General features: G+C 39.7%; 1 protein-coding gene across 4 annotated transcripts; it reads right to left on the reverse strand.

Moving 5' to 3' along the window:
- Positions 1–468: 468 nt before the first annotated feature.
- Positions 469–8,546, reverse strand: LOC125040765 (nuclear envelope phosphatase-regulatory subunit 1-like). Of its 4 annotated transcripts, none has more exons than XM_047635478.1 (7): positions 8,496–8,537; positions 6,675–6,781; positions 5,925–6,296; positions 4,950–4,995; positions 3,542–3,613; positions 3,150–3,284; positions 469–1,831 (listed from the first exon to the last, which is right to left on the reverse strand). In XM_047635478.1, exons 3-7 carry the CDS (start codon positions 5,958–5,960, stop codon positions 1,686–1,688), a joined length of 435 nt encoding a protein of 144 aa, XP_047491434.1. In that variant the 5' UTR covers positions 5,961–6,296; positions 6,675–6,781; positions 8,496–8,537; the 3' UTR covers positions 469–1,685. The 4 variants fall into 4 exon arrangements, with proteins under 4 accessions (XP_047491434.1, XP_047491435.1, XP_047491436.1 ...); XM_047635479.1 differs by lacking the exon at positions 8,496–8,537 and adding an exon at positions 8,318–8,452; XM_047635480.1 differs by lacking the exon at positions 5,925–6,296 and having other exon boundaries at positions 8,496–8,546.
- Positions 8,547–12,869: the final 4,323 nt, after the last annotated feature.

Consider the following 12,869-nt stretch of genomic DNA (forward strand, 5'->3'; position numbering starts at 1 on the left):
TGTCCTGCCATTCCATTCATCACTTTGTTTTATAAGCATTCTATATAAAAAAATAGATGTATGATATCTTAATGTTTATACTCTGATCTGCTACAATGATTAACTTATGGATCAAATAAAATAGAAAAAGCTATACATGATGATGGCAGCATCTCTAAACAATAAAGACACATTACTCACTTTATTTTATTTACTATAGAAACAATTTCAGAAAAGAGTACAATAGGTAAGTACCAAACAACTGCTGAAGACATGGCAGAGAAAGTGGAGAAGAAGATGAAGAAGAAGAAAAAAAACAACAACTTTAACTGAAAGGGTGAGAGCTATGACTAAGATAACCAAGAGACAACCTTAGTCAAATCAGTGAAGTCTTTCCATTTTTTGGTCTGCATAACACCAGTTGGTTTGCTCTTTCAGGCAAGAATTACAATATATAAGTAAAATGTAAAGGATAAACAATTACACTTATTTTCATACAATGTACATTTATTTTCATAATGTTATAACTACAATATATATAAAAAAAATATTTTATTAGAGTATTTCATGTTCTATCAATCTGTATTGACAAATACTAAAATTCATAACAAATCAATTTTTTTCAATCAAATTGGCTATTCTGGAACCGAAACTCGACTGGATAGTCATTTGGAATATCAGGTGCTACTTCTCACAGACAAGGTTTAAAATCAGAAGCAAACAGGTAGGTTTTGTCAATCGAAATCCACAAGTTTCATTTTCCTATCTGGATAATTTTCAATAAATTATGAGCATAAAGCTATAAGAAACACCTTGCAGCTTAAACAACAGAGAGCAAACAGGAGCAACAAATTTGTATTTATAGCATCATTACCTATCATATGGAACTAATACTAGATATTGCTTTCATGAGATAAAGCATGAACCTATGAATCACTAAAACTGCAGCTTTGAGAAAATCTGACAAGAATCAACTGAATTGATATGCCTATAAACACAGAGAATAAAAACAGGCAGTAACATTGACCTCCTGCCTATCAATTTGTATACTCCAGCATTTCTCTTTACTTGCCTTCCTACCATAAGAATGAACTCGGCAGCACAAACAAATCCCTTGTTATCAGTTTTAACTTAAATAAATGTCATATATGCACACTTCTGCAGTTTCAAGACTGGATGATAATTGTGGTGTATTTTTGTACTCATACATATTAACCCATTACCACTGGGTGATTGCACTATCAATTGCAATTTTCTTTTGTGAATTTTGTCTACACACAAATGGCTAAGTTAGTGTTCAGTCACCAAGAAGTCAATTAGAAGGCCCTACGTAACCTCACCTGATTTCCCCATTCCTTGAATTTTCAGATTTTTTTTTTTCTAATGCAACCAATATTTATATTTTTTTGTCATTAGTATGATTATTATATCATTAAAAAATTACAATAAAAAAAAAAAAAATCCTGAAATGCAAGGAAAAGTTAAGTAGATGAAACAGGTAGAACTCCTTGATTCCTTGGTGACTAAGCTGTTGTCAAGCAAGCTATGTGAAAACAAAATTGCTAAACTAAAATCACAATGGACATAGCACGATTGTACATGCTATCCCAGCAATAATGGGTTAAATGCAGGTTGAGACAAAATATACATATTGGCATAAGTAACAGTCACATATTTATACACAAATCTCCTAAGAACTAATACTCTCATGTGGTCGTAGGTCTTGGTTTCAGAATAAGCTTACCGGTGTCATCACAGGACATGTTGAAGTCAGAAAGGACAGTGCGTGTTCGAGATGTGATTATTGAAGGTGAAACCACTTTCTTGTGGATGCCCATCATAAAGAGCAAGACTGAAAATGCAAAGAATAAAAAATTTCATATATATACATGAATATACATACTGTACACAACTTAATAGATAGATAAATGCTAATTTCTAAAGTTTAAAAAATATTGATCTTCCCTATCCTACTGTAAGGACATGATTTAACTATCTCGTGCAATGTTCCCAACCCTTCCACCTTGGTGGAACCCACTGAAGCATTTTCCAGTCATAGAGAATCTCTACATAGAGAAAATGAAAGCACATCAGAAAAATTAACCCAAAGCCACCGGGGAAAAGGAATAAAAAATGGGGAAAATGCTGTGCTCATTTTTTATATTTTTTGTGAAATGTTTCTGCACATAGATGGCTCTGCTAGTGCTTAGCCACAATGGAGTCAATTAGTAGACATTGTGACCTTATCTGATTTGAACTAGCAGGAAAAAATTATTTTTTACTAGTGCTATGAATATCGATGGTGTTATTATGACATTATAATTACTATAATGTTATCAACATTAGTAACAGCAAAATAAGATAACGTAAAATGTTTTTGTAGATCAAAGAAAAGGGTAAACTGGCAAGACAAGCAGTACTGGTAATTAGCTCATTGGTGACTTAGTACAAGTGTAGCCATCTATGTGTAAAAACAATCAGACAAGTAACTCACAGTGGGCATGGCACGTACGTACGTGGGTTAAGATTAAACTTCAATGTCATACTGAAGCTTGTTTCTGTTGTTAATGAGAGTATAATGATGTATAATATGTATAACAAAAACTTCCCTCTCTTCATACTCTTTCAAGCCCTCAGAAGCTACTACATCCCCACCCCATTTCCCTAGGTCCTTTTCACCCATCTAACTGTTGTCTCTCGGTACGGTTGTGTTATTAAAAATATTATTTTTGCTTTGTAAATGTAATACTTTTCACTCATATATAAGGGGCATTTTTTCAAACTCTGATGCTATGAGATATACAATTTCAGCTGTGTAAAATAAAAATAAAGTTAGATTCATGATAATTCTCAAAACTGCATCATTTACCTATTATATCAGTTATGACAGATGCCATCCATACTGCTTTCCAAAATCTAACTAAATCCTCTATTTTCTAATGCTTTTATAGAAAGACAATAGTCAACTTCTCTAGAATCAAAGACAAGAATAATAAATATATCAATCCCATACTTATGTTTTTTGCTTGTGCAGAGAACCTTAAAATTAACCCCACAGCATGAGCCTTATCACTAAGCTACATACTACTATTGTCTAACGTATCTTGCGCACCATCAATTCCACTTCTTGTCAAGTCTGCATATCTCAATATTCTCTTTCCCATACTTACTTAGAGTAATGGCAGCAAAAGTGAAGAAGAGGTGATTGAGGAGCGACTGAACGAACGTCACCTCTTGTGTGATGGGATCTGTGAGCCAGAGGTATGCCCCCAGGGCTGTGCTTGCTGCCATTATCACTAGAACCACTGTGAAATATAATTTAATGAGTGCACACAAATAAAAATCATAATTAGGTCACTATAAACAGTTTAACTGGGAAGGGGAAAAGTGGGGAAGGAAATTACAGACATAGAAAAAAGGAAAAAGATGACATAAGAGAGGACAATCAATAAAAGAAGAACAAAAGAATGAAGAAAACTGAGAAGAGAAAAGCATGACACTATTGTCTTCCTATAGTATCTTATCTATAAACAAAATGCCAGCAATAATCATAGATATTTACTTCTCCATCTTGTGGTAGCCGGCTGTAGTCTAGCAATGACTTCTGTCAATCGTCGCTCAAAGGCTTTTAAATCTGAAAGAAAACAATTACTCTGAATTTATAATTCTCAGTAAATTTAAATCAACTGAACAATAGTAAAATAATGAAAAAATGGGAAAATCTTGAAGTAGCAACTTTAATATGAATTACTTATCAAAAGTATATATACTCCTTAAAATAATGTACCATAATGTAGCCCTAATTTTGCTCGGTTATTTCATACATTCTTCAGCTATCAGGAGCAGTATGATAATGTAATAAAGAGAGATCTAGGATTTGTTTTATGATATTTTTCTTTATTGTCAAAATCATCCAACCATCATTCATGTAGCCAATGTGGAACAGTTATATAGATTTGGCCTTTGACCTTTATAGTCTCCCTTGCCCTATAAAATTGTTCAGTTCAGTATTTTATAGGGCAAGGGAGACTATAAAGGTCAAAGGCCAAATCTATATAACTGTTCCACATTGGCTACATGAACGATGGTTGGATGATTTTGACAATAAAGATATTACATTATCATACTGCTCCTGATAGCTGAAGAATGTATGAAATAACCCAGCAAAATTAGGGCTAGCTTGAGCCTACATGATGTTACCACTTACCCATTCCTTTCCATGAAAAGAACAAAAAGGTGAATATGATGAACAAAATTAAACAATGCTAACAGTTCTCTTCAGGCCACTTTATATGATTTACCTATACTAATGTCTTGTATTTCAAAAATGTTTGATGACTATGTCCTTTATATATATATATATATATATATATATATTTATATATATTTATATATTTATATATATATATATATTTGTATATATATATATATATATATATATATATATATATAATATGTATATATATATATATATATATATATATATATATATATATATATATATATATATATAATATGTATATCTATATGTATATCATATATATCATATATATATCATATATATATATAAAATATATATCATATATATACATATACATACATATATATATACACACATATACATACACACACATATATATTTAAATATATAAATATATAAATATATAAACATATGTCTCACACACTCACACTCACTCACTCACACACACACACACACACACTCACTCACTCACTCACTCACTCACTCACACACTCACTCACTCACTCACTCACTCACTCACTCACTCACTCACTCACTCACTCACTCACTCACTCACTCACTCACTCACTCACTCACTCACACACACACACACACACACACACACACACACACACACACACACACACACACACACACACACACACACAAAAGTTAATGCCTAAAAAATAAAGAGCTTACAGAGAACAATTATACTAATTCTGTGACTTACCTTCACATGCTGTTTGTTCTAGAGACATGCTGTCAGTAAAAATTGCCTGAAAATATTGGAAGAAACAATTACACTTAAAACTGGAAAAGAAGGAAAAGTACTTATGGTAAAGTACTTTAAAAGAAAAAAGATATATAGCTATATACTATTATCATTATATACTGAATAATGGGACAACAGTATCAAAATGAACAAAGTGGTAGAGGAGAGGAAGGTATATGAGAATGAAAGGGAGGAGCAACATGATACAGGAGAGACAAGTGAGGCAGGTAAACACCATGAAGGCAGATCTGGTCAGGTCCAAGGGTCATGCTGTCTCTGCAAAGGGTGGCTGGAAGAAGACAGTAAACCATCTGATGGCCTGTGACCCACTGTGGCAGAAAAGGGCACTGTTGTTGTGTCTCTTGGATACAGCCTCCTTGTGCATGTAGACAAGCATCATCCTGGCACTCATCTCATCAAAGTACTGTTTATCATAGAGGCACAAGGAATAGTTTGTTCACCTGGTGAAAGATGATCTTGCAGGTGAGAGAATGAAGGGGGTAATGGAGAGAAATTTCCTGAAAGTAGTGCAGGTTGAGAACTGACAAGTGATGAGTCTCTTTAGGAGGAGAGCCTTGGTAGAAGGTATGAAGTGGTAGCACCGTCAACATGGAAAGGGTAGCCCAGTTTACAGAAAGATCAACATAAGAAATCAATCTCTCCCTCCAAATAATGAGGATAACAGATATAACTGGCCTGAAGCAAGGAACCTTAATGTGGAAGGGTGATAGGAAAAGAGGTCAAGAAGTCATGATGGCAGTGCAGGTGAGTGGAAGAAGGTGCACAGAAGGAGAATGAGAGACTGTACTGATTACGAGTCCAGAAAGAAATCATGGGTTATAGAGGCATGTTCAGCATATGGGTCTTGGGGGTAACCCAGAGAAATGAGGGAACTCATGGCACAAGTTTGACATCAGGCAATTAGATATTAACCGTTTCAGGTGATGGTGGAAGATGGCTGTAATACATTCTCAGGGTATTTCTGGTCAGGGAAACATAGATGGAGGCCACATCCAAAAGGTCCAAGGCCTCTTGCAGGTAGGAAGCACAGTCAAGGACCACTAATAAGTCAGAAGACTACACAGTGACATACGTGCTCCACAAATTTTGCAAGGCCCTTTTCTGCCATCACTGGGGCACAGACTATCAGATGGACTAATTTTAACCTTAACAGTATTTTTTTCTTCTGCTGACTATCTCCTTGCTTCCCACATTTTCAGAATACTCCCTTACATGACCTGCCCTGCCTTTGTTTTTGTTTTTCTTGTACTGCGTTGCTTCTCCCTCTCCTCTACTTCTTCAGGCCTAATGTGATAAAATTCAGGGGTATTTCAAAACTGTTGTCTCATCTTACAGTAAACCTATTTTGTCTATAGTAGGTTTATCTACCACTGTACACAGTGTAGAATGTTTTATCAATCCAGTAAATCTTGTGAAAACAAAAATGAAGACCAATTGCATATGTTTCTTAATTTTATCAGCATTAATAATAAATTAACTTTATCACTTCAGTTATTTTAGCAATATTAATTACTATCTCAGATCTGATTAAATTATGGATGCAGTATTAATTTCAGCTAACCCCTTTTTAGAGAATTACAATTGTTATAACATAAGTCTTGTATATCAATTTAAAATATTCACAACTTATTAACAAAATAAACTTATCAATCAATTTCATACCTTGGCTTCTAGAAATCAACCAGTCCTCTTGAGCAGTTTCAGTAAGAACTGGCCAGATGTATCTTCCCTGTGGATGTTTCACTGTCTAATTCAGTACCAATCTCCCCCTGAAAAGTAGGACATAGCTGTGTGATAAAGAAAACAAAATAAAGATAAAAACAATTAACATTAAACAAGTTCAAGAGTAGTATACAGACCTTAAACTAAATAATCATCCTCTCTTTCAAGTACCAGTTATGCTTAGTAGCTTGGGTGACCTGTTCTTCCCTCACACTCTAAACAAGAGGATCATAAGGATGTTACTGTCCAGAAAGAGCTGCGTTGAAACCATTAGAACCTCAGTATTTTATATAACAAAGTACATCTGGCCTGGCTTGCATCATTGTGTCAACACAAAATGCCCAAGGGGAAGAGGACCAGGGGACCAGGGGACCAGGGGCAACCCATTGGTCCCCTTCTCCTGGGGCATTTTATTGTGTAAGTTTTGTCATAAAAAGTGTAAAAGATTAAATACATATGGGTTAAGACAAATATAAAAACAACATTAGTTAAGGGGTATTTAGCTTGATACTATATATCTAGTGCCATCCATGGCCTTCTCAAGAAGCTCACAGTATTGTTTACAGTTGATATAGTTCAAGATAACAAGGTGATGCCACCTATTATTACTATGTATGCAGTGCAGCAGTTGTAGTATTCCCAACATCTTGACCCAAGACCAAAACATTCTATATGAGCTTTGTAGTGTTGTAATAATTTGGCAGTGAACCTTCTATTTACTGGAAGGATCTTGGCTGTCAGTACATTTTTTTTTCTTACATGAAGCTAATTCTATAAACAATATATAGCTGTGTTATCAATTCTTGCATATATTATAATCAAATTCAAGGCTGCATTGTACACTTAATACTAACTACTTTGCATATGCTTAAACATATATAATACCATTATCATACTATACATTTCCTTAAATCCTAAAAATATTCTGCACATCCACCACAGGCCTTGTTCTGATTGATATGGCCCTGCCTCTGCTGGCCCTCTGGCAAAGGCCAATAAACCTCCTCAATAGATATTTATGCCAAATAGGGAAAACAAATATACCAAAGAGTTGTGCAGGGAGGTGAACTTTATTTTGGCTGAATGTATAGTGGAGACTTGTTGACAGTTACTGAAAAAAACACAAGCCATGTAGGCCACAGTGATTGCTTGATGCTTTGCCACACTAATTTACACCACTATCAATCCCATAATTTGCCTGACTATATTTGGGGAGATTTGACGGCCTTTCCTATAGTACCGAGATAGTGGCATTTGCTGGACATTGTGACCCGACTGTATAGTGTTGGACTTTAGATGGAAGATCAACGGTTATAGAACAAAGCCAATATAATCAATAGTCGTTGTGAAAACCACAGCTGGCGTCCTCTAAAAAGATACATGAAAACAGCTGAAGTGACAAGCCTATCTTTGCAATCTGGGGGGGGGGGGGGGGGGTTAACTGCAGCTAAGATGGAAAACACAAGAGTTCTTTGCTTACTGTTAGCTAATGTGATATTGTTATCAGTTCTTAACTTCTGATAAGGACGACTATAAAATGGCACCTCAAGGAACAACAGCTGATATACTAATAAAGAACTTACAAGGCAAAAGCCTTTTCCACCAAGCAATCCTCCACTCCCATAAACTATCAAATGTCTTCCGCATCCGCATAGTCTTCTATCTTTCACGCAGCATAAATCCATGTACAAGTAATTCTGACTGTGAAATGACTGCGGCTGGAAAGGAAAGGTAAGAAAAATACAACCAAAAAGGACGCACTCAGCTGACCCTCCATGCGGCTCAGCTGGAGTAAACAAACTGGGATGAGAGGCGGCCTGTGATTGGACGGCGAGGGAAGGACGAGAGCCAATCACGTGTTGCCTAACAGTTGCACTTTGCGAGGATACAAGATAAAATATTTTGTATATATTTGTTGGTGCTTTATTTACTTTTTTATTTTTCAGATGGTCAAATAAATGTATAAGATCATAATACGATAATATAAATTCGTAATATAATCATATATGACCATGTAACCTTCCTCTACACCGTGAGGTAAGGGAAAAATTCACACGAGAATCTAGGATTTTTCATTAGTCCGCCCCAGAAACCACTCACAGCCTGGAGTAATCTTAGCACAAAAAGGGATGTTGCCAATCTCTCACGAGTAATGGTGGAAATGGTTCAAATTATAAAAGCAATGGATTAACAGCAGATAATAATCCCTCAGGTATAAGCTTTATACATAGGGGAGTGAACCATGCCATACGCTCTCTGCTCCAGCGCTATTTAGCATAATAGCTTGGGGGCTTTGACCCCAAGTCTATCCATTGTTATCTTCAGTTGGAAAATTTGCCCCTCCCTTAAGAATTTTTATTATCATAATTAATGATTTGAATACTATAATAATATTTTTATCATCATAATCGTTATCATCATCATCAATATTATTGGTATCATTATTATTATCATCCATATTATTAACATCATTCTTATTATCATTATTGTCATCATCATCATCATCATCATCATCATTATCATCATCGTCGTCGTCGTCACATCATCATCATCATCATCATCACCATCATCATCAACATTATTTGCACTAATCAGGAATGATGGCATGTTTAGGTCTGGTTTTATTAGAGTAGTGGACCACATCCGGTGGACTCACATTCGGAAACATCTACTGTAGGTGTTACCCATTACTTCTCGTAATATCCGAACTGTTCCCAGTAAACATGGGTTCTGTGGCATGTGTCAAATCTAACTCTAATTTTTTAATCCGCTTGTTACAACTTTTTTTTTTTTTTTTTTATTTTTTTTATCTCTTCAGTCCTTTTTGTATAAGGACCATATTATAACGTCTCCCAATTTAGCTGCTGCTAGACAGAACCGAACTCACGTCCCGCCACTGTAACAGCCTAGAAAGTTAGCTTCTCCCCCTCACTGTGGTGAATCAGCCTTTGGGTGGCTGTTTCTGAGGGTTGAAGAAACTTCCTTGAAAGGTGCTGGACTCCTCTTCCATCACTGAGGTGAAACAACCTTTGGGTGGCTGTTTCAGAGGGAAGAGGAATTCACAAAGACACAGGTCCTTTCCCCCCTCACTGAGGTGAAACAACCTTTGGATGGTTGCTTCAGAGGGATTAAAGGAACCAGCTGGCAAAAGGACAAGACCTCCCTTCCCTCACTGAGGTGAAACAGCCTTGAAAAGACACAGGTCCTTTCCTTCCTCACTGAGGTGAAACAACCTTTGGGTGGTTGCTTCAGAGGAATGTAAGGAACTGCCTGGCAAGAACGCAAAACCTCCCTTCCCTCACTGAGGGGAAACAGCCTTTGGGTGGCTGTCTCAGAGGGAAGGAGGAATCCCTTTGAAAAGACACAGGTCCTTTCCTTCCTCACTGAGGTGAAACAACCTTTGGGTGGTTACTTCAGGGGAACGAAAGGAAGTGCCTGACAAGAACGCAAAACCTCTCTTCCCTCACTGAGGGGAAACAGCCTTTGGGTGGCTGTTTCAGAGGGAAGGGGGATCTACTTTGAAAAGGTGAAACAACCTTTGGGTGGTTGCTTCAGAGGGATGAAAGGAACTGCCTGGTAAAAGTGCAAGACTCCTCTTCCCTCACTGCGGTGAAGCAACCTTTGGGTGGCTGCCTCAGAGGGCTGAGCAAAAGGGCTCCAAACAATGATGTCTCGTAGGTGGAAGGGCATCCCCTCTGGTCTCTCCCCAGGGGTTTACACCTACCCACGTGTTTGCCGTGCGTGGCAGCCTTGTGCGCTGTGGAGACGGGAGTCCTGGAGGTTGAGCAATGCCGTGAACGAGTACGCCCTGCGGCTAGCAACACGCCTCTTTGGTCCTCTATTCCAGCAAGACAGGCGGCCTGATCCCGGCCCGGTCACGGTCAATCGGCTGGTCTCCCCCGGGAGGCTAGGGTCAAGCAGTCATGCCGCCATTGGCACTCACAATGGTCCGTGAGCGCCGTCACAATGGCTATTGGCTGCGTATATCCTCTCATCACTCCTGTTGCTGTTAGACACTGGTTCTGACACTCAGTTCCCCTTGTTGGACTCCGTGGTGGGTGGGGGCGTGAGAGGATGAAGCACTTACCAATTTATGGAAAAAAATTAACAAACATCCCCCACAGACTGATAAAAATATTGACGAACCGCGCAAGGCACAGACCACGGCAGTCACCATGAAGCCATATGTGCATTCTGGTGGCAAAAGAAAGCCCCATGCACAGGATGACACTGTCACCCCTGCTGCTAAGGTGGACATGACCGAAGCCAATGGGTCTGTCCACCGAATAGTCAAACATCTTGACTCGCGAGCTGGCCTCTCCAGGCCAACAGCTAAGCCAGGGAGGCCCCTGAGTTCTCAGACGGCCTCCCCGATTGAGAGGGGAGAGCAGGCTGAACCAGCCGCATCAGCTGCTGCCTCCACAAACAAGCCCGAAAGCCGAAAGGGCGGGCCGAAGCGTCCGAGGCCGGAGACCGACTCTGATGAAGAGTCGGGACCCCCTAAACGCTTCGCCCAGTTCAAAGTGCCAGCTAAACCCGAAGGCTTCGACAATGCCTACCAATTGGTCAGGGCATTGGAGTTGCAACGGAAAATCCGGTTGTCGATCCGGGTCACCCGAGATCAGGGCATGATCATAATGCCCAAAGATCAAGCTACCTTGAATTTCCTCCGGGAAACGAAGGAGCTAGCCGATGGGAGGAAAGTGAGTCTTTCCCCACTAAAATGGTGCTACTTGGCTTCTCAGTCTCGTACGATGTGGAGCTGATCGCTTCACACCCACAGGTCGTGCAGGCTTCCCGAATGTCGAAGGGGAAGACTCCAACCAGGCAAGTCCTGGTGACCATGAAAGGTGCCCCAACCACTACCCTTAATCTGGGTAACTGGGGCACCTACAATCTTCGAACGTATGTGCCAGAACCACTTCGGTGTTTCAAGTGCCAGAAATACGGTCACCACCAGGCTAACTGTACAGCCAAGCCTAAATGTGGTGTCTGTAGCAAGGCACATAACACAGAGGTATGCCTCAAGGCATACAAAGAGGAAAAGAGGGACACAACAGCCAAATGTCCCAACTGTGCCAAGAAGCATCATGCCTGGAGCCTGACTTGCTCTGTCAGGAAAGAGGCGGCCCTCAGGCGACAAGAGGTTGCTCAAAAGCGACCAGACTTTGTTCCTGCCCCACCGGGCACCCATGTCTGGGGAAGGAACGAAAGCGAAAAGGCCTCCCGACCTCCTAAGAGGAAGGAAGCCGCCCCCCAGCCGACACCGGATGTCTCCAACAAAAAGGAGTTTCCGACAATGCCAAATGTGCAGAAAAAGAAACTAAAGAAAAAAGGTTCTAAGAGCACCACAAAAACCTCCCCAATAGATGATCATCTCCTCTTTGACGAGGACGATATGACTCTCCTGTTAACTGCTGTTGTCTCAGCAGTAGCAACAGCCCTGGGGAGGTCGAGTGAGGAGGCCGAGATGGAAGTTTCGGTCGCCATGACGGCAATGACCCAGACTGCCGCAGCCCTGAAGGGAAGAAAGCTGGTTAGAGCAAAACCAGCCTCACCCTCACCCCAGGACTCCCCTCCCCTCCCCACTCCAAACCAGGCAGAGCCAAAACAGGCTGAATCTGTGCAGCCAGAGCCAGATCACGCTGACCTTGCCCAGGCAAGGCCAGCAAGACCAGCCAAGAAAAAGCCTGAGAGAAAAGCCGAACCAACCAAAGTCAGAGCTACCAAAGGCTCTCCACCTCCCAGTGGACCCAAGGATAGCCTGACAACAGACGAGGAGCCCTCAACCAGCGAGGACCTCGCAATGGAGTTGTCAGACTCCGACGATGTCTCTGATGTAACTATCACTGAATAACATCATGACACACCATCTAAGCATCCTACAGTGGAACATCAATAGCTTCTCTGCAAAGAACGCTTTTCTCCAAGCGGTAGTGCGATCAAGGAACATTGACATTGTCATGCTCCAGGAGACATTAACAGTGGACACTGTTCGCTTCTCAGGGTATCATGTCTTCACACTGCCACAAACACCTGGCAAGAGAGGCTTGATCACCCTTGTGAGAGCAACAATCCCCTGCTCCGCAATAGCCGATGCATCGCACTGTGAAGACGATGTTGAATCCCTTGCCG

This window comes from Penaeus chinensis, chromosome 29 (genome assembly GCF_019202785.1).
Source record: "Penaeus chinensis breed Huanghai No. 1 chromosome 29, ASM1920278v2, whole genome shotgun sequence".
In the NCBI taxonomy this organism is placed as follows: Eukaryota; Metazoa; Arthropoda; class Malacostraca; order Decapoda; family Penaeidae; genus Penaeus; species Penaeus chinensis.

What these genes read in the sequence shown, in the direction of transcription:
- LOC125040765 (XM_047635478.1), bottom strand. Translation starts at nt 5,960, where the DNA reads ATGTATTACAGCCATCTTCCACCATCACCTGAAACG. An exon ending in TTCCACCATCACCTGAAACG is followed by an intron (nt 4,996 to 5,924) that starts GTTAATATCTAA and finishes CAATATTTTCAG; the next exon opens with GCAATTTTTACTGACAGCAT. An exon ending in TTTTGCTGCCATTACTCTAA is followed by an intron (nt 1,832 to 3,149) that starts GTAAGTATGGGA and finishes TTGCATTTTCAG; the next exon opens with TCTTGCTCTTTATGATGGGC.